A 21972-nucleotide genomic window follows, 5' to 3' on the forward strand; every position below is an offset into this window, starting at 1 on the left:
ACGAGGGGGAAATTCAGAGTCCACAGTGCCTGGATGCAGTACTTGGGGGACTGGTGAAGTCAGATCCGCTGTCAAACATTGATGCAAGCGGATCAAGCTCAGTTCGGGCACATTGGATCATGTAGGGGGGAGGGGGTGATGCAGGTCGGGACGGCCCCAGGAATGCTTTGCAGTTGACCAGGCCGAGTTGGGATTTAGCTTCCGATAAGGATAGATGAACTCCAGTGGCATTCATCGAACTGGTGACCTTAGATGCATCATTGTGTGATCAATGAAAAGGCAGTTAAAGATCTAGCTGGGTCGAGCCATGGTGGTAACCCCTGGTTAGATCTGGGTGTGAGTCTCCAGTGATTCGGTTTGGGTCCCAGCATTGAGCAGTCGCTCCAGGCCTAGCAGTTGACAAACTTTAGCTAGGGCATGATGTGGTGTTAAGCTGGTTCAAAGTGCATGAAAGTTCGAAGTGGTGGAGGAGCACAGCAGCCAGTGACTTTCCTCTTGTTCCAGGTGCGGTGAATGCAGAGCAACTGGTTTAGTGTGGTGGAACACAGAGCTTTGGTTGGTCTAGCCCTCCAGTTGCTGTGAGGCCCACTCAAGGGGAATCAAGGATAGGATGATTCAATTCGGGGTCTGCTCTCCCAGCTCCGGATATTCCAGTGCAGAGTGTTAGGGACTGATCCACAGCAGAGGTCACTTCTGATGTTCCCTGGGATTGAGTAGGGAACAGATCTTCCTTCTGTCTTGGATGATTCCTTCTTCACCTCAGGCTGAGGGCTTTGGAAAGTGCAACTTTCCCAAAGGAAGTCCAGTGAGATCTTCAGAGCGAATCTGCGGCCTTAAAGGATCTGAGAGAATTTGAAGAAGGGATGACAGACCCCTTCTTTTAAAGGCAACAGTCCCCGGTTAATTGCACTGAAGCTAGCCTGCTTTAGTGTCCCAATCCCTTCCCTTTAACAGTGGAATTTGCCCTTCTGATGTCACTCCCAAAGTGCTTTGCTCAGAGAACAGGAAAGAGAGAGACAGCAAGAGCCAAAATGGTGAAAGTCTCCTTTCATTGACTGAGTCCTTCTGCCTGTAATAATCACATCCCTTGCCTTCTCACTGAGAACAAATGCCTTTAGAGATGCAGCACCTTAGTGTGAAGCTACTCCTTTAGAATGGGTGTGCTCCTTTGAAGCCCAGGCCCTGGTCAGCTGCCTGCTGTGCGGCTGTCTGGGGCAGAGGGTTTTACCATCCCTCACAAAGAGATCAAAGATGAGGCCCGTCCCTCTAGATTCTGACCAGAATACACATCACCTTCAACAGCATAGCTGGCTCACAGGAGCTGACACATGTGCAACATCGATTGGGTTGCAGCGATTGTGATCAAGTAGCACCATGCACGATACCTAAACTCAGGAATAGCTTTATTTTAGAGATTGTCCTGCCACCATCATGGGTTACTTAGGATCATTGTAGTTTTGGTACATGAGCGCATGTTGGAAGTGTAGCCCATGCACAGCAGAGAGTTTTCTGTTCCTTCCACTGTCAGTTGAGCATCTGCAGCCTCTGACCCTACTCTGTGCCACAGGTAGAGCAGGCACATCGGATTAGGATACTGATGCAGCAGGACACAGATAAATACTATCCTTTTGGCCTAGGGTTTATGAAAGGGTAATCTGATCAGCCGATTTCCCTTTCAGAGATGGAATTACCGTCATCATTTGATCATTTAATAAAAAATCAAACCTGGCACCCTTGCCAGATGGAAAATCCTCACACTTGCTCAGTGCCTTTAAAATATGTCCCCCGGGTACAGCGTGCTGCTGTGCTCATGTGCACAATGCTAACATTATATCGTCTGAGCCGTCCGTCCACAGGATAAAGGAGCAGAATAAGACTCATTGGGCCTCATTACGACTCTGGAGGTAAGGGAAAAACGATGCAGGTAAAGGATTACTGGCATCCTTTACCGCTCTGGTACATTATGACCCAACAACCCGCTATTAGCGGTACCGTAAATAACGGTGCCTCTACTAGCGCCATGGGCGCGGGCACGCGACCTCACATGCTGGCAATAGCGGCATGGCGTAAACAGGAGCTGAACACGAGTAATGCGGACATGCTAATAACGGCCTACAGAAGACAGAAAAGTACCTTACCGGCATGCAGCAAATACCGGCATTGCGGACCACCCGTAAACGGCCATGTGCAATGTTCCCAACTGCCACAGGTGCACACAATCATCACAGGTGGAGGCAATATAGACTGGGCCAGCAAAAAAGGAGCACACCCCACCCCTTCCCAAACCCAGTCACACCACAAAATGATCCCAATATTACTTGCAATGCTGGGGCTGGAGAACATGATTGCAGTGGAACTCCATCAACAACAACAACAACAGGCAGCACAGTGGAGACGCAGGAGGAGAAGGAGGCTGAGGCAGGCCCAGCATGTCCCACCGGTGCAGCCAGTGGTACCACGCAGGCAGCCCCCAATCCCTCGCATCAGAGCCAGTCCATTCAACCTAACCCCTGAGCAGATCCACACCCTGTACCGTCTGGACCGGGACACCATCACCACCATTGTGGACATGATACATGACGACATTGTCAGCCTGATTGAAATATGCACCGCCATCCCACCTCTACTGAAGGTAGTGTCTGTGCTCCACTTCCTGGCCACAGGCACCTATCAGCACACAGTGGGGCACATGCATGGCATATCACAACCATTATTCTCACGTACGCTGAACCAAGTTCTCGATGCCTTCCTGAAGCACACAGGCGACCACATTTTCCTACCATAGACAGCCCAGGAGATCTCCAACACCAAAGTTGGTTTCCATTCACTGGCCGGCATCTCTGGTTGCATTGGCACCATCGACTGCACCCATGTAGAATTGGTGGTCCCACATGCCATGGAGGTAGTGTACCGTAACCGTAAATTATACCATTCCATAAACGTGCAAATGGTATGTGACTCAAACAAGATCATCACACATTGTTGTGCCCGATTTCCCGGATCAACCCATGATTCAATGATCCTGCGGAACTCCACAATACTACGCTACATGAAGTGACACGCAGGGCACAGATCCTGGCTTCTCAGTGAGTTGCATCTCAGGCTCATGGGATCGCGATGTGGGTAGGTGATTGGGGGGTGAGATGCATACTTCACCTGGCTGAGATGGGGGGGGGGTGCATACTTCACCTGGCTGAGATGGGGGGAGAGATGCATACTTCACCTGGCTGAGATGGGGGCGGGGAGATGCATACTTCATCTGGCTGAGATGGGGTGGGGGAAGATGCATACTTCACCTGGCTGAGAGTACCTGAGAGGATGCACCATGCTCATACCCCAAAGCAGGCCAGACTTGACCTGACACCTGACCCCAAAATGCACAACATAAGCTTCCCTACCATGAAAATGATGCAGTGCTACAACCATTCCATAGCCATCAACATGTACACTGTACATAATGAGACCGTAGCCCCCGCAACACAATGCAGCGACAAGCAATTGGTATGGCCAATGCACAGCACCTAATACCATCATCAAAAAGGACAGTTCTCCATTACAGCGTACAAAGGAGTCACATGAGGCCAAAATACATGAACACACCCCTACACCAACACAGAGGTCCACCAAAACAGCATGTCAACATCTGTTGTGCTGAGTAAGATCATCATGAGTCTGCCATCAACGGTAACAGGATGAAAGCATACAATTGACTACACAGCACCCTGATCATGGGAAGAACCGGCGTGGACTACCACAGTGCATGGGCACACACAAGGAATGGGACACCCCTGCGCCCACTACATGATGCCACGCACAGCTGTTGACCAGATCAATACACACATTGCAGTTACATCATGAGGCTCCATTCATGCATGGGTATGTGGGTTCAAACAGTAATGCATGCTATGGAGTCATTGATACAGGTCCGATATGATGTCATCACTTACACATGACCATTGTTGCACACATGCAGGTGATGCAGGCTATCCCTTGAAGAGGTGGCTCCTTACCCCAGTCCGGAACCCGCAGAACAGGCACGAAGAGGACAATAATTGTGCGCATACACGTACCCGTGTGGTGATTGAGCAGACATTTGGCCTTTTGAAGGCACGGTTTCGCTGCCTCAGCAGGTCTGGTGGGACACTCCTGTACGGGCATGAGAAGGTGGGCAAGATCGTCATGGCATGTGTCATGCTACACAATATGTGCATCTGACGTAATGTGCCTCTGCCCCCTGACGCTGACCTGCAACCACCTGACGATGAGGATGAGGATGAGGAGGGTGGAGATGGGGCTGCACTACAGGGACGCAGCGATGCACAGGAGGGACGTGCCATGCGTCAGAGTTTGATAAACCAATGTTTCTAGCACACATGGATGGGGAGTGTGACATGGATGTGGGACTCGGCACGGGCTGTGTCAGGGACATGGACACTGTAGACTGTTCACCAATAAAGCACACAATAAACAATGTCCGCTCATGTGAATTCTGATTTCACAACAGGTGTTTGAAGAAATGTAACATTAAGTGCACAAGTCCTCCACCCCACACACCCTCTCCCCCCTCCCCCCTCAACTTCCCCACACACCCTCTTCCCCCCTCACCCTCTCCCCCCTCCCCCTCAACTTCCCCACACACCCTCTCCCCCCTCCCCCTCTACCCCCTCCCCCTCAACTTCCCCACACACCCTCTCCCCACTCCCCCTGCCCCCTCAACTTCCCCACACATGGTGTGCACTTGCATGCAACAGTAGTCTTCAGGAGTTTGGATTGCCAGGCTGCACCTACACCCCTTTTCCACTGGCAGCATCAGGTGGACTCCTGTCTGACTTGCGCACATTCCGCCCAGACCTACGCAGGGGGCTGGTCTGTCTGGAGCTGCCATTTGAGGAGGTCTCTGGTTGTTGAACCACCTGTGTGGGATGCAGGGCCACCAATGCTAACACCATTTGGGTGAGGACCTGCCTCACAGCCGCCATTTCACTACAAATGTCTTTGCCAGTGGACTCACTGGCAGATTTGAGGGATGCTGTGCATTCCCCGATTTCCTCCCTTGCCTGGCCACATTCAGTGATGTGCTGGGTCAGCAGCCCTTTCAGCTCCTCCTGGCGCTGTTGTATTGCCCTGATGCCCTCCTGCCTGTCCCGGACACTGGCGGATGTTGTAGGTGCATGCGGAATGGTTGGGGCCTCAAGCATGCTCCCTATGGGCTGAAGCTCCCTGCCAGGACTCCACCGCAGACAGCTCATGGCTGCTGGCATACTGATTGCTGGGTGGGGAGTGTTGGGGTGACTGCTGGGGGCCTGTAGCAGTAGGTGTTCCGGGTGTCGGAGTGTTTTGTTCATCATCGGACACATTTGCCGTGGCAGCTGTCTCCCCAACGGTACTGCTTGCAGTGGATACTGTGCCTTCATCCACTGGCTCCTGTGTGGATGTGGCTGGTGGGGATGCTGTGGTGGTGTCAGTGATGCAAATTTGTGCTGTCGGATCCTGCGTTGTGTTGGGCTTGCGCAGTAGGCCTGGTTACCCTCTTCCCCTGGATGTTGAGGGACGGTTTATGAAAATGTATGGCATTTGTAACGCGCCTATACACAAGTGTTTCAAGGCGCCATGCCCCTGGACCTCTTGGCTGGTGTCGCAGCATCCTCCCTGGGGTCTTGATCTTCACTCTAAGAATGTGTGCCTGTGGGGGACCAAGAGAGGGAGTCCATTAGTGATGGGTCTACATGCATCAGGCATGCATTGGGGTAGCTGCATTTCTATGGAATGGCAGGTGATTGGCATTGGGGTAGTGACATACGGGTTGCTTGCCTTTTGGGTGGGTTATGCAGGGATGCGTCTGGGATGAAACTGAAGAAACGGGGCCGTGAGTATGAAGTTTTATGTATGTTTATTTCACATACAATTAAATTAGTATTAAAACTGTTAACAGGTTAAATAGATAATTAGGGGACATGAGATGTAACGTCTCTTTTATCCTTCGCCTCTCCAACTGACTTCCCTCCGTATTCCAAGATGGAATCCTCTTATCACAACCTTGCTCCTGCTCCTCGTGCTTCCCTCACGTGCCAGATAACACACGTACTGTGTAATGTAGATTAGGAACACTACACATCCCCCTTCCTTATAGAACACACGTTAAAAAAGTTTAGTTCACATAGTCTGAAAGATATCTCGGTTGTCTGTATTTTCTTCCTGTCCTTGACCCCTTCCTGGCTTCTTCTTCTGGAATATTATCTTAACAGTTTGCCAAGGAAGACACATTCCAAGATGATCTACTACTTCTATTCTCTCCCCATACACTTTCACAATCGCTATTTATCAACCTTCTCTCTCTCTCCCTCTCTCTGTCCACTTCAATCACTTCGTCCGAATTATTCTCCAAACACTCATCTCTTAATTTCATCAACATTTTCGTTGTTCCACACTCTGCCATCCTGGGTTTTTACAGCATGAGAATATACCTCTATTACTCTAATTGGTTTAGACCAATGGCATCCATCTTGTCTCAGGTTTACTGGAAGTTTTATCCTCACAAAACTTCCCACTATAAGATCTGGTCTCTTCCTGAAACATTTACTATCATGCAGTCTTTTATTATCCAGTTGTCTCTGCTCAACACTCTCTTTCACTCCTTCCAGATTTACTCCATTTCCCACTACTGTACTCATCCACCCTGGAAACAACTTTGTATTGGCTTTTCTGGCCCTACTCAGCTCAAAAGGTGAAACACCTGTAGAGCTGTGAGGTGTAAATCTGTGAGCTAACAGAGTTTCTTTGACAACTCCTTTTCACTCTCTCCCATTAGTCCACGCCAACTTGATTGCATCCTTAATCACTCTATTAAAACGCTCCACAATACCATTGGTTTGTGGATGGTAAATAGCACAGAATTTATGGTCAATGGACCTTTCACTCAAGTATTTTTCCATTTCTTTGGATTGAAACTGAGCACCATTGTCTGAGAGTACCTCTTTGGGATACCCTTCTCTTTCACACAATTCTTCCATGAATTCTATAACTTTACGTGTGGTAACCTGTGGCAAGAAAGTGATTTCAACCCATCTGGTTAACATGTCAATGACTACTAAACAGAATGTTGAACAACCACCACTCCACACTGGGCCAATCACATCCATAGCAATTTTACTCCACGGAGAATTAGGAACCTCTCTCATCACCATTGAATAATTAGCACCCATACATACTTTATCACTTTTGGAGCAAAGGACACATTTTCTGACTCGGTCCTCAATCTGGCGATCACAACCGGGCCACCAATAGGTATTTCTAATCCTCCTCTTTGTTTTTACAATGCCTTTGTGACCTTCGTGGCCCATCTGCATTATCTTCTCCCTGAGATTGGTATGGGGTACCATCTTGTCACCTTTCATGAGATATCCACTCTGTAAATATAAATCTTCCCAGAATGCTTTGACGTCCGTACTCATCATTTCGTTCTTCCTCCACCTTCCTTCCCTGACATTTTTTACTATATCCATTAAAGCCTCATTTTTCACCATCTCATCATTCCACTCCTGTTCGGATATAGCCTGGTCGGACACCATGCAAACAGCTTCCTGTTCTTCCGGATCATCCTCAGCCTCGTCCAAACCAGTTAAGCGGGTTCGGAAGCACCTCAAAACCTTCCTCTTTGCCTCCGCCTTCTCTCCCCTGCTAAATTTACTGAAACTGCCCTGAATCTGCAACTGGGCTACTCCCCGCTCTCGGTCCTTGGCCCAGCCACTCTCCCCTGCACTGCTTCCCTGGCAACCCCCTGCACCGCGGGACTGTGTCTGTATCCCTACAGCCCCCCTTCCCAGGGACTTTTCTGCACTTATCTCGCACTTGCCACTAGCTGGCCCTTGTTATTTATCCTGTATGCTCTTAACCCTGTATTGCACTCTCCCCTCTCCACCTCCCTTTTGCACTTTCCCTTCCCCTCTACCCTTGCACTTGCGCGATCTGAATGACACCTGGCCTAGTAGGATTGTTGTCTGTCTCCCCTTGTTTCCCCCCGCCTTGTCGCGCCTTGAAACACTTGTGTATAGGCGCGTTACAAATGCCATATCATATCATATCATATCATATCATATGACAGACAATCCGCTGTAACATTCTTTGATCCAGGAACATGTATAACTTTGAAGCTGTACTCTTGTAGTCTAGAGACCCATCTCCTGATTCTACTAGACACTTTATCAATACCTTTGGTACTGAAAATGTCCACAAGCGGTTTGTGATCCGTGTGAATACTGAATTGTACTCCCCAGACAAAGCTTCTCTACTTTTCCGTGGCCCATTTAATTGCCAGAGCCTCCTTCTCGATCGTGGCATAATTCTTTTCCGCTCCCTTCCGTCTGGAAGCAAAAGCGATCACCAATTCTTGACCATTATGATATTGTGATAAGGAGGCACCGAGCCCTACTTCACTTGCATCGGTCGTTATTACAGTTTTCCTCCCTCTAACAAAGCTTTGAAGTGCAGGGGCTCTGGCTAAGGCATCTTTAATAAAACAAAACTCTTTCTCACTTCTCTTGTTACACACAAACTTCTTGTTCATTCTGAGTACATTTCTCAATTCTACAGTATGATCAGAATAATTTTCTATGAATTTTGCATAATATTCTGCCATACCAAGAAATGTTCTGAGTTGTTCTTTGCTATTCGGTACAACCATGGATTTGATGGAGTCTGCTAGATCCTTCCTTGGCCTGATATCTTCTCCAGAAATCACGTGTCCTAGGTATTCAATTTCCTTTCTGTCTATCTTAGATTTGGCTCTACGCAACACCATTCCTGCCTGGTGTAGCTTCCATAGTACTCTATTCAATCTCACATTATGCTCATTTTGATCATTTGCATAAACCAAAACATTGTCTTGAAAGAATACCACTCCTTCCATATCGCCAAGTACCTTCCGCATAACTCTTTGAAAAGCTGAGGCCGCAGAGATTAGGCCAAAAGGCATCCTGCGAAATTGATAAAGCCCCTCCAGTGCTATGAAGGCTAATAGACATTTTGAATCATCATGTAGTTTGACTTGGTGATATGCTGCTGTGAGATCTAGAGTAGAAAAAACTCTTGCAGGTCCTAGTGTAGATATCAGTTCCTGTATGTTAGGCAAGGGGTGCCTATCCGGAATCATGCACTTATTCAGTTCCCTCAAATCAACACACAATCTTACTTTTCCTGTAGTTTTTCTTACTATGACCATCGGAGAAACCCACTCTGCAGCATCGACCCTCTCAATAATGCCCTGCTTTTCCAATTTAAGTAATTCTTCTTTGACCTCAGTCTTGAGAGCCAATGGTACATTCCTGAGTTTCTGAGCTATTGGTCTCGATCCTGACTTAAGTAATATGCGATGTGAAAAACCTTTTAGACATCCAATGACATCATCCTTGAAAATGTCCTCCTTAATTTTCTGAATGTTCTCAATGTTAGTCCCATCAACTTGATAGACTGTGTCATCGGCATTCGGGTCTAGGCGTACACTCAGCAGTTTTTGATGGGTCCAATTAAGCAAAGCCGTCTCCCCTGTCTTAGAGACATAAATGCGACCGCATGCCTGTCTGCCTTTGAATTCTAATTCACCTATAAACCATCCAATTAGCTCAATCTTAGCCCCACCATAAGCTTTGGGATTTACATCCACTTCATGTAGATATTCCGGACCACATGTCCTCCACATTTCTTCTGGTATAAGTGTATATTTGGCTCCCAAGTCCACCATCATAATTAGGGGAAAACCATTCACAGTAATCTTTGTTCTGGGACTTTCAATAAGTGTACCTTCATCAGAGACCATGAACACACATTCTTCTTCATCATCATCATCTCCAATCCAATTCACCGTGCAATCTTCATTTTGGCTGCTCCTGCAGCATTTGACCATGTTTCCTTTACCTCCACATCTCCTGCAAATGATCTTAAGAGCTGGATATTCTTTGTTTTTCACCCAGTGGTTAGGACTGCCACATCTGTAACATCCTCTTTGTCTGGTTCTCCCTCTTCCACTCCGAGGGATCTGTCCTTTTTTCTGACATTCTCCTCCCAACATGGGTATCCTGGCCGTCTCAAACTTATCACTCTTTCTGGTCTCTAGTCTATCAGATCTCTTCACCATCATTTGGTTCCTATATAATTCAGGATTGCCAGAACTCCTGCGCATTGAGCACTCGATATTATTCCACTGTGATATTGTGCTGGCTTCTTCTTTCTACCACCCCTTATCACTTCTATGTCTTCATCTTGATCAGACTGTACGGAACTGATCGATGGTTTGACTGATATGTCTTTCACTCTATTTTCCAAAGTTGATACACACGTTTCCGTGTGCTCAACTTCTTTAGCTAGTCTCAGGACAGTATCGAGCATAGGATCGTCTTCGGACCACAGTCTCTCTCTGACTTTACTGCTCCTACACTGAAGCATAAATTGGTCCCTGATTCGCTCATCAAGTTGCTGATTAAATTTACAGTTTCGGGCCAATTTTCTCAAAGCAGTAACATACTGTTCTACAGACTCATCCTTCTCCTGGACACGCTTGCCGAATTTATATCTTTCAAGGATAGTACTCATTTTCTTATCATAATGTTTGTTGAGCTTAGTGATAGCAACTTAGTACTCGTTCATGTCCCCTATCTCATCATCTGTTAAAACATGGAAGATCTTCATACTTCTGCTGTCCAGCCGGACCTAAACAGTGTAATAATAAAGACTTCTTCCTTTCAGTACTATAAGTTGCCCCACACACTACATGGGCATAGTGTTCAAATGCCTTAAGCCAATGTTTCCATGGAAGAACAGGCTCCCCTATTTCCGGTAGAAACATGTGAGGAGACTGGGCTTCTTGCATTGCCATGCTCTTTAATCAAAGACAGTTCGGTAGAGAAAAATGATTTTCACAAACAGACAACTGTGAAGAGGATGAGCGGTAGGAGTGATGAGGATTACCAATTGGAAATCACAAATTGGAAGTAAACTTTATTTCCAATGAAAACTGATCCAAGTTCCCAAAAACGTTATCAGATGAGTTAATTGAAAACCTATGTTCATAAATGGCTGGACAGTAAAGCAAAGAGCAGGACTGTAAATATGAATGCTGAACTGTGTCGTGAGTATATCAGTTACGGTGCTTTCACATGGATTAATTCGAGCCTTCGTCGGGTCGATGTGGCTACGCCCCCTTTCCGAGCGTACGCCAGTAGTAAGTGCGCAGCCCGATGCTTGGCAGCTTGACGTTGGTAGTGCTTGCAGATGCGGCTTAGGAGCACGGCGTGATGTGCGCCGCTTAACGGTAAAGTTCACTGTGCATATAAGTGAGGCGTGCAGTTAAATGAAACGAGATACAGGAAAGGCTGGATGTGTTGTATTAGTCCGCCTCCCTTCCGTCACGCTGATTTGATTGAGCAATGGACACGTCATGTGATTGGGCGCTGAACAGCCAATGAAGAGTAGTCAATGAAAACAAACACGGAAAGGAATCCTTCAAATAATCGAAAAGACTGTTGTATGTGAATAAACGGAGATGCTTAGAAACCTTAGGAAAGGAATTGGTGTAGCGTCCGATGACAGTGATCGTGTAAAACAGCACCCCCTACCTTCTTCGCGGCCGTAGATCCCTCTCAACGGCCACAATGGGTTTATTTCACATACAATTAAATTAGTATTAAAACTGTTAACAAGTTAAATTGATAATTAGGGGCATGAGATGTAACGTCTCTTTTCTCCTTCGCCTCTCCAACTGACTTCTCTCCGTATTCCAAGCTGGAATCCCCTCATCACAACCTTGCTCCTGCTCCTCGTGCTTCTCTCACGTGCCCGATAACACACGTGCTGTGTAATGTAGATTAGGAACACTACAGAAACATATATGGGGTGCATCATGCATGTGGACAAGATGGTGCTGTGAACTGCCTGTAGGCAGTCTTGCAAAAATGTGTCTGGTGGACCCTGCTTTCCATCATTGCACTGTCAGTTCAGGGGGACATCATTGTGTTGTTCTTTACAGTGTTTCATTTGCGACACCTACCTGCATCAGCCGATGACGGTGCTCAAACGCTCCATATCCCCCACTACCTCGATTGCCTCCATCCCGATGGTGCTTGCACAGACCTCCTCCCAGGGTTGCATCTTTATGGGGGAGGCCGCACCACCACCTGTTGCCATCCCCAGGTTAGCAGAGATGATGTTGCGGACGCGTAAGCGCAGGTCGTCCCAGCGCTTCCGGACATCTTTCACTGTGCGCGGGGTGGTGCCAACAGAACTCAATTTCCGCATCACCTCCGTACATATCTCTTTTTTCTGCTGCACTGCAGGTCGGTGCATGTCATTGATGAAGACAACATCCCCATTTTCTGCCAGCGTCTCTGCCAGCATGTTCAGCTCCTCTTGTGAGAAGCGCTCCTTGCGCAAGCGCTCAGCACTTTTTTTTAGTGCCTTGGGCATTGTGATATGTTGGAACAGGTGTGGTGGTGATATGGGTCCTGGTTACAGAGGATGGCAATGGATTGTGTTTTTAAAGATGGCCACCGTGCTCTTTCCCGTTCCTGTGCAATGACGCTACTTCCGGTTCCGCTTATTAGCGGTGACCACTATTAGCAGTGACCGCTAATGCCAGTGGCATGGATGGCGGTGGAGCTATATGCACTTTGAGCAATGCCGGTAAGGGCGATTTGTCACCCTTTAATGGCAGGGCGGTAATGACCTTACCAGCATGGCGTAAAGCTCGTGCCCGCGAAGTCGTAATAGTCCTCTATTAGCGGACTGATGACTGACCGGACACGCTATTTACGCTATGCCGGTAAGGACCATTACTTACCTCCAAACTCGTAATGAGGCCCATTGTTGCTGATGAATTACTGGTCTCCAGTTCATCAGCATACAGTGCAATATGGATGCCACTGCATCTTGGCAGCGGAATGGTGGACAAGCTTAATGAATGCTCCCTCTGTGTCCCATGGAGGCCTTGTCTAGTCACATTGCAATCGGGCATGTTTAGGCAAAGACAGCACCAATCTATACCCTCAGTTCATTATTGCCCACAGGTGCACTCACCCATGGAAAGTGCAGTCTAGATTGCAGGAAGGGGGCTTAATAGATGTCAACAACTCCTTGTCTTCAGTGTGGGCATTAGGAGTTTGTGAGAGAGGCATGGGGAGTGTGAGGGAGTGAAGGTTGTGTCAGGGAGGCAAAAGGAGGTGGTTTAATTAAAGGATGAAGGCTGCTTGCAAGAGGAGGGAAGGTGTATAAGTAGGTAGGTCGGATGGGAAATTAAAGGGGAGGTTGGAACGAATTGTGAGGAGGAGATTGGCAGGAGCTGAGAATAGATTGGCAGGAGTTGGGAGGAGGAAGTTGGCAAGAGTTGTGAGACAGTGGTTGGCAGTTGTTGTGACGATGACAGTTAAGAATAGTTGTGAGGATGGTTTTGAGGAGAATACTGAAGATAAGGCTGCGAGGAGGAAGTTGCAAGAATCTGCGAGGATAGTGTAAAAGAGACCATAGGAGAAGAGGTTAGAAGGAGTTGTGTGTAGGAAGCTTAGTAGGGGTTATGAGAAGTGAGGGTGGAGAGGACTATCGGGGAGGACGTTGGGTGAACTATCTGGAGGTCGGTGGAAAGGAATGCAACAGAGGAGGTTGGAGGAAACCATAAGGGAGAAAATAAGAATATTGACCAGGTAGTTGGGAGGATTATTACATGGGACATCAGAGCAGGGATCAAGTAAGTACAGGAGAAGAGATAGACGAGTGGAGAGGGGAGGAGAAAGACAGGACTCCTGAGTAATGAGACAGTTGTGAATCATAGAGAAGGACAATGCGGCCATGGTTTTGGGTAATAAAGATAGACGGTGTGGTAGGAAGGGGGCAAACAGAGAATAATGAAAAGGTGGACAAACTGGACATTTCTTATCGTGGCTATAACTCCAGTTTCAGCTCTTTGAATGCCCAGTATGCAGGCCCAAGTAGGCCTGGAAAGCTTTCCTCTGTTGCATTGAGGAAAAGGAGCATATGACTCACCCTGCAGAAGCAGTAGTATTGTCTATTGGGGACAACTAAACACATCAACACTGTGAGTGACATACCATGAACCAAACACCCTCTCAGAGAAGGGACCCCAGATTGAGGTTTGCAGAACCAGGAACTGTTGATCTCAGGGAGAGGGTATCCTGTGGATGTAGCTAGACCTATGTCAAGGTATCCTGTGGGTTTTGGTGAATCATCTTTAGGCTGAGTCCGTGGAGAATTTATTCTGTGGGTGTTGTTGTACCTTATATGCCTGTGTTCCCGAAGAAGTTACTCTGTTGTGGTTTGTCATTATTAAGTTGAGCTCCAGGAGAATCCATCCTGTTGTTTTCTCCTTTTCCTCAGATTGTATAGCCTGATTCCTTCAGCCAATACTCCCTAACAAGCCTCACTCTGACGGCAGCTCCCCATGTGTGTTGCGGATCCCAGTGGGCTTCATGGCAGGCTAAAGCATTGTGCAGTTGCCCTTCAGAATGTTTGACCTCATTCCCGAAAAATCGATTGAGAAGCAAGTCTGAAAAAGAAAGAAATGTTTTTTATTTTATTTTTTAAAACTCAAATAGCAGGAGGTTTCAATGAGGCATTTTCACGAGAAGTATTTTTATGTATTTACCTATATATTTTCATTATATTTATTTATGAGGATTTTAATGATGTTGATTCTGCGGGTTCCTTTAAACGTGTTGTTTCTTTTATGTTTGAGCCACCTAGAACACTTGTGTACAGGCGCGTTATAAATGCCATATCATATCGTATATTAGTGTTTTTTTGAGATGACACAATGAACTTCCTATTCCGGTTGAACAGATGGTGAGCTGCATTTCAGCATCATAATGTGCTGAATTTAGAAATGTTCCCTGTCTTCTTAACTATCTATCTATCCATCTGTATCTATCCATCTATCCATCCATCTATCCATCTATCCATCCATCTATCCATCCATCTATCCATCCATCTATCCATCCATCCATCTATCCATCTATCCATCTATCCATCTATCCATCTATCCATCCATCCATCTGCTCTTTTCTATAGGGCGCTCACAAAGAAAGAAACATAGAGGACAAAAAGAGGGGGAAAACCCAGTCATAGAAAATGCATGTTGGGTGTAACAATGATTTGATAATAGTCTTGGTTGTTTGTTGTGTGGCTCTTCTTGATGAAGGGAACATCCTGAAATGTAATTTATCAATAAGCAATTTTCTGTTGCACTCGAAGACACAATTCGAACGAACATTTTGAATGTATTTCAAAATATCAATAACATCTATAGGGAAAGTTTGAAACAAAACCGGTCTGTCCCTGTTGAAGATTGACTGCAAGGGTGCAGTTGCTTCGTGGAACCCTTTTCATTTCAGCCAGATGGCAATCCTCAGCGTTGGCAATAACAACTATTAGGTGGATTGCAGCCTGTAGACCTATAATTAGGAGGCAAGGGAATGCTGGCGTTTCACACTGGTGGAATGCAACTGCCTTGTTCCACTAGCACCGTGTCAAAGTGGAAGATTCCAACATGCAGAGCTGCATGTATTTGGTAATGGCTTCCTATTGTGTTCATTTATTGCATAATTATTGTTTTCTTCTTTTTACCTGTTGTGGTGAAAAAGAGAGAAAAAGAAAATGCATGCTACAACAATAGTGCATTCATCATTCATCATTGCACCATTTTAATTCCTGGTGTGTGCAGAGCGGTATCTATGTAAGTAACTATGTACACATGAAATTTGCCTTTTCCACACTTGGATGCCAACACATGATAATATAATAGCAACAATTATCCTAGTGACAAAAAGCATGTTTCAATTAGCAGTGCAAGAAATCGTTCATCGTGAAAGAAGAGGAAGATGGAACTACAGGCTAAGGGGGCTTTGTGCAAGCAGAATAAGCTATAGTTCAGTACCAGTGGCACTTGTTTTGTCAAACATATACATCTGTAGTAACCTTGATTATCTATGGTTTGCCCAGATTTGAATATACTGATCCAATCCACCCCGCACAATTCTTAAAGGCAGCTTCATCTGACCTTTTGCTAGGAGTTTTATTAACTTTTGCAATACAACTTAATTCTACATGCCACTGACCTGTCAATACTGACACTATCTGTCCAGCATCTATCAATGACCTGAAGAGCTAGCTGGATGCCTCAAAACAACACTGCTGCCCTTGGAATACCAGTTCATCTACCTCCACCCCCAATTATCCTAGTCAGAAAGGATAAGGGACTCCTATTCAGGTGAGCCCAATCCCCTGGCCAATAAAAGTAGACTGCATAGAAAAAACTGCCCGCGATATCCCTGGTTTATGCGCTGCCTCTAAACGTTTGCATCATCTCTGCACTGCTCATGCCAGATGTAGGACTGCAATATCTACGACTTGCTCTCCTTATCTTAAGCTTAGCTGGAGTGCAGTACAACCAGAATAGGTTTGGTGTTGGTGTATTTGTGGAGTCATTGGAGAAGCAATACTAAGCGTTGGTGTAAGGCTGCCTGCCAGAAGAATGTGTGGGTAGGTCGCCTGCTGCCATTTGCTCAAAACCAGATCACCTTCCAGAGAATCTGCACTAGAGTTGGCATATAACATGGGAATGCTACCGTTTCCCAGCATTACCTCTGAGAACAAGATTTCTATTGGCTCTTTCAGTTATCTAATTGGCGATCCAAATAGAATTGAACCTGGAAAACTGAGGCTGGGGAAGATTAAAATGTCTGACCAGATAATCACAAGAGACGAATGATCCATTTTAGATCCCCGAGTCAAATTCAGTGCACCACATTGGGCAATAATAATGCCCACAAAAATATGAGTTAGGACTTCATTTTTTCATTATCTTGTAAAATGGTGCGGCTCTTTTTTAGAACATCCTGTTAGTTATGCATTAGCATTCATGCCGAATCACCCCACCATAAGCCGCACTTAAAAAAATATTTTGTAACACCAATCTTGTATTTGCTGCAGCAGCCCATCTCCCACTTGAGTAGATCTCTAGCCCTTGAAGCTTGACTATCGAAAGAAGAGCTTTTAAGTGATTTGACAGTTACCCCGTAGTAGCCAACTATGGCCAGAAGAGTGACGATAGCCATGTCCTGTGATAAGGATTGCTTTATTTATTTGGGACTTGCAAGGTAAACAGGTAGCTTCATGGTGCAGCGAGTGGGTAGAAATGGAGAGTGCAGGGACGATAAACTGGTTGCCTCTTTAGGCCCGTTCACAACTTGACCGAACGTTCACTTTTCATGGTCTATGTGGCGGGCAGTATTTGGTTCAATACCATCAAATTAATCAATGCTCCTGCCTTAATCTGGTATCATAGCCTTGTGATTTGGCGAGGTATTTTTGAGATCTTGTTTAGCGCCCAGATATCTTTTCAGTGTGATAGTCAGCACACTATCAGTTCTAATACCGTGCCATACCATACAAAGAAAGACAATAAATTCACTATTACATTTGTTCAATAAGGAAAATGCTAAGAAATATAATTCTTTCAAACTGTTAATTTTCACAGCTTTCTTGAATTTGGTCAGGTTTTTTTGAAATGTCATTTCCCAGTGGCTGTTCATTCCAAGAGTGTGAGTCCACAGTAGATATCCTCTCATCTCCAATACACATATTGTCGGCAGGGATAGGTAGAGTTTCTAAACTGATGTCAGTCTGTGAAGTCAAGATGGCTTGTATTTTATTTTATTTATGTATTTATTTTTGCATTTGTAGAGCGCACACAAACCCTCGGGCATCAGTACGCTGAAACCAGTTACCTCTGGCCCTTAGGCCACGGCGGAAGCATAAGTACATAGGTAGGTTGCAATAGTACATAAGATGGGGTTACAAGGCGTAACATTGCGCAGTGGATAGGGATGGTTAAGTGAATAACCATGCTTTGAGGGCTTTCAGGAAGGCCCAGTAGGATTCGTCTGCCCTTAAGGCGAGTGGGCGAGAGGTCCAATACTTGGCGACTATGACTGGGAAGCTAGATCCACCTGCTTTTGCACGTTTGAATTTCGGTTGGACCAACCTGTGGGTGCAAAGGTTTCTGGTGGGCCTGGCCGACAGATGCTTTGTGATTTTATGAACCATGTAAGATGGGGCCAAGTTAGGGATTGTACTAGAGGAGAAGCTTGATTGATGTAATTCCCTGTGTTACCCTGTGTTAAGGCCAAAGTAAACCTTTTAAAATAGCTCCTAGTAGCACAGTAATCTTGATCTTGGGTGCATGATGTGACTAATTTGAAGATGTCATCACTCCTTTCCCAGAGGTAGCCTGGTCTCCATTCCTCATGTCTTGATGGCATATTGTGATCATCCCCTTATCCCCTTCAAAAACCCACAAAGCCTGCTGACAGTATACTTCAATATTCTGTAACCAACCTAATGACAAAAGCTGACACGTGGAAGAGGGCATCCAGAAGGAACATTGCTCCACTGAAGCAAAACAAGGAGTCTAACAGTTGGAAAAATCCGATTGGCCCTTCCTCAGAGTGGGAGTTCACAGTTGGAAGCTGAGCAACGCAGTGAGATCCGACCGACTAGCCACTGCCGGGGAAGTCAATCTGTCAGGTGGACAAGCAAATATGGAGACTTGGGAGAACCGTGGAGGAGAATTCCCAGCATGGGCTGGGTATTCAGAAGGCAGCGAGCGAGACAGAGAAGCACCCCGTAGAATGTGGTGGTGTCTGGACAGGAGTAGCATTCCCCCCGGCTGGAGAGATGCCGAAGCAGGACGTGAGGCAAACAAAGAGCTTTACACTGGCAAGGGAAGCTGGAATGACACGCAGACCACCGCCTGCCACAGAGATGCGCTGCCCGAAGCAGAGAGAGAGAGAGAGAGAGAGAGCTAAAGCAGAGAAGGACCCGAGCAGGGTTGGAGAAGCCAAGGGAGCTGTTCTAAAACTGGGGAGCCTATATTTGAAGGTTGGGGCGGAAATGGAGAAGGTGCTCCCCAACTGAAAAAGAAGGCAAATTCCCTATGGCTTACATCACAAACTGATTTATATAGCCCACGCATTTTGGGAGATACAATACACCATTGATAAGAAGAACTTATGGAAGACCCATAACCCTTTGTACTGACTGAGAGAGAGAGATTTACAATATATAGTCCTGGCAGGAGAGTATACCAGGCATTTGTGAGTCTGTCACCTGCACCCAAATTGTGTAAAGGAACTTTAAAAGAGGAATCTGAAAGCAGAGTATACCAGGTGTTCTGTGAGTCTGGGACGCACACCCAAGTTGTGGAACTTTGAAAAGAGAATCCAAGGAAGATTCATGCCCTTATGATTTTTAATTACATTGAATGGGTAAAATACCTCGGGAAGGGAGTAATTTCCCATGGAGTGGATAGCAACACCAAGAGGTGGGGGATATCCTCTTGGGCTACACAAAACGTGGTTATTCGTTTGAACTTTTGTTTTGGTGGAGAGAAACCTCGGGAAGGTAGCCATTCCCTAGAACTGTGAACACTACCCCTTTAAAACTTTGTTGGATATATACCTTTTTGTTGAACTTGAACATTTGTGCACTTGCCAAGCCAAAGACATTACCCTTAGCACCTTATAGTTACTTTTATAATGAGAGGGCTAGGATAGGATTTTGGACACAGGACATTTTTGCTTTGGACATTTTGACACAGGACAGACCCTTAGTTTCTGGTTGAGGTACAGAAATACCTCCTAGAGTAGGGACAGTGAGGCATTTCCCTACCCCCTTTATTATTGTAATAAAGGTGTGTACCCACAAACACGAGTCCTCTGTGCCCTGGTTCCTTACAAAGACCCAAAATCTACAGCATCACAAAAAGTGCTTGTGATGTGGGACACTCAGGTAGCTGGCAATGTCAACAAGAAGCTTTCAAAGATTAACTTGATGACTGACGCCAGAGGCACTAGTGGAGATTTGTTTACAGGTTCGTCTCCACCTGAGGAGGTAGGTAAAAGTGTATTTGGGAGAGAAATGCTAAAGGGTGGAGCTGGGGGGGACAAAGAGGGAATAGAATATATTCAACAGCTCAATTAGTGTTAACATGTGATCATTTGTGTGGTCTTTGATCTTGCTTGCACTGTTTTGCCAATGTTAATAATAAAAACATATTTTGCCGTGACATAGGTGGGGATATTTTGCACTTTGTGCTATTTTGCCCAGCATGCAGAGATATAGGAGCAAGAACACCGGTGCCTATTTTAAGAGATGGGCAATTTCTGCAGTCGCCCAGCATTGATGTATTTATTGTGGGTAGAAAGCCAATTAGTGAGCTGTTCACTGCTTCAGTTTTAAAGCAAGCTTTGTCCAGAAGGACGTTTGCTCTATCTCAATATAAATTGTGCCTGTCCTTGGCGAAAACAGCTTGATAACTTGAAAGAGCAGTTTGATTTTGACTCCTGAGCAGGATTTTATATTTTATTTGTAGTTATTTGTTTTATCCATTGCTATGCATAACAAGGTAGTCCAGGCTATTGTGATAATGTCACATATGTGTCATAGTGAGTCCCTCCTCTTGGGCCCTGCACCACTGTTCTTGACTGATCGACTGATGGAGGCGGGGGTCAATGAAAACACTTGACAAAACCGTACCTTAGTAACTATGCTGTTATTTGATGTTTAAAATGGTTTTCAATACTCATGTAGGACGTTTAACTGTATTAGCATTTTAATTGATACAAATTCTGGATGGAGGCAGGGGCAATGGGGGCATCACACTGAATGGCACTTAATAACTATGCACCCTTCTGATGTTCATATGGTTTGAATATCTGTGTACGAAGTTTAGTTGTTTAGCACCTTAGCTGATATAAATTCCGACTGACTGATGGAAGCAAGCCTTCTGCAATATTGCAACAAATTGCACTTTAATATCTAAATTGTCATATAATGTTCAAAATGATTTTAACTTTTACACATGAAGTCTAAATAGTTTGTTTGGTTGCAATTTTGTTCCGAGATGTTTTTACGAATGTGCATGCTTTCAGGGCCCAGTGCCGAATAAAGCTATTAATATTATTATTTATTATTATTCTTACACATCATTTTAATTTTTAAAAAACATATTAATACAAGATATATAGTTTGTCTACACATCCCTATTTCTCTTCACCAATTTCCATTATTTTGTTACAGTGCCGTCACAATTTCAACCCTTTACCTTCTATATGTGCAAGAGGAAATCTCTGAGCTGGAGCACTCCTTTGTGTAAGTTATTCGCTTGCAGTATTGACTTTCCTCTAATAAAGCGTATGCCTTTTTCTGACTTAATGATCTGTGTATTCTTTAATAGCAGCAATGCTACAGGTACCAACAGCTACACTACACACCTCTTGCACACAACGTCAGCAGGTAGGCGTGAGCTGCATTAGCTGACTTATTTGCCAATGAAACAGAGATCTTCTTCTAGGCAACTAACTCTAACCTCAAACTTTGTCTTTCTTCACAGCACTCGGCAAAAGCACCTCTCTCACTACTACAAGGTCCTCCATTCAGGCTATGGAAATACATTTCTGCGACATCCTGCCATGTACGCAAATTTATTGTTGCACAGTTCCGTCAAAAAGACGATCAATAAATGGTGCAAATAACAAGCAAGAACGTAAGTAATATGTGCGAATTATAAGATCTATCTGAGCTGCCCCATTCCTGAAATAATAGTATTCTGTAAGAAAGGCCGTTTGAAAAACTCCTTTCTCAATAATCTGGATCCAAGAAACATAGGAAAAAGGGGGAAGTATTAAAGGGTTAACCAAAACATTAAGGCAGGCCAGAAGGTAAGAGGTGGTAGGCTGGAGGTGCAGGGCTAAGGGAGTAGCCTTCTACAAATGACAAAGGGCGAAAAGAATGACCTTCAATTTAAGACGTTACAGGTATAGATGTTTTCAGGAAGGTTTTTTCACATAAATTCAAAATATTATTCAAAACAGAAGGTCGCACAAGGAAACCCTAGACAATCATGGTGCTACATTATGT

General features: G+C 45.5%; 1 protein-coding gene across 1 annotated transcript in view; it reads left to right on the top strand.

Moving 5' to 3' along the window:
- Positions 1-21972, top strand: part of MYRFL (myelin regulatory factor like) — a 942772-nt gene that overhangs the window by 805695 nt on the left and 115105 nt on the right. The window contains exons 20-22 of the mRNA XM_069629965.1: positions 21133-21204; positions 21290-21348; positions 21446-21549. Coding sequence (XP_069486066.1) covers positions 21133-21204; positions 21290-21348; positions 21446-21549 — 235 coding nt within the window. The remainder of the gene's footprint in view (positions 1-21132; positions 21205-21289; positions 21349-21445; positions 21550-21972) is intronic.

The sequence above is a fragment of the Ambystoma mexicanum genome, chromosome 12 (assembly GCF_040938575.1).
Source record: "Ambystoma mexicanum isolate Mex_15411 chromosome 12, UKY_AmexF1_1, whole genome shotgun sequence".
In the NCBI taxonomy this organism is placed as follows: Eukaryota; Metazoa; Chordata; class Amphibia; order Caudata; family Ambystomatidae; genus Ambystoma; species Ambystoma mexicanum.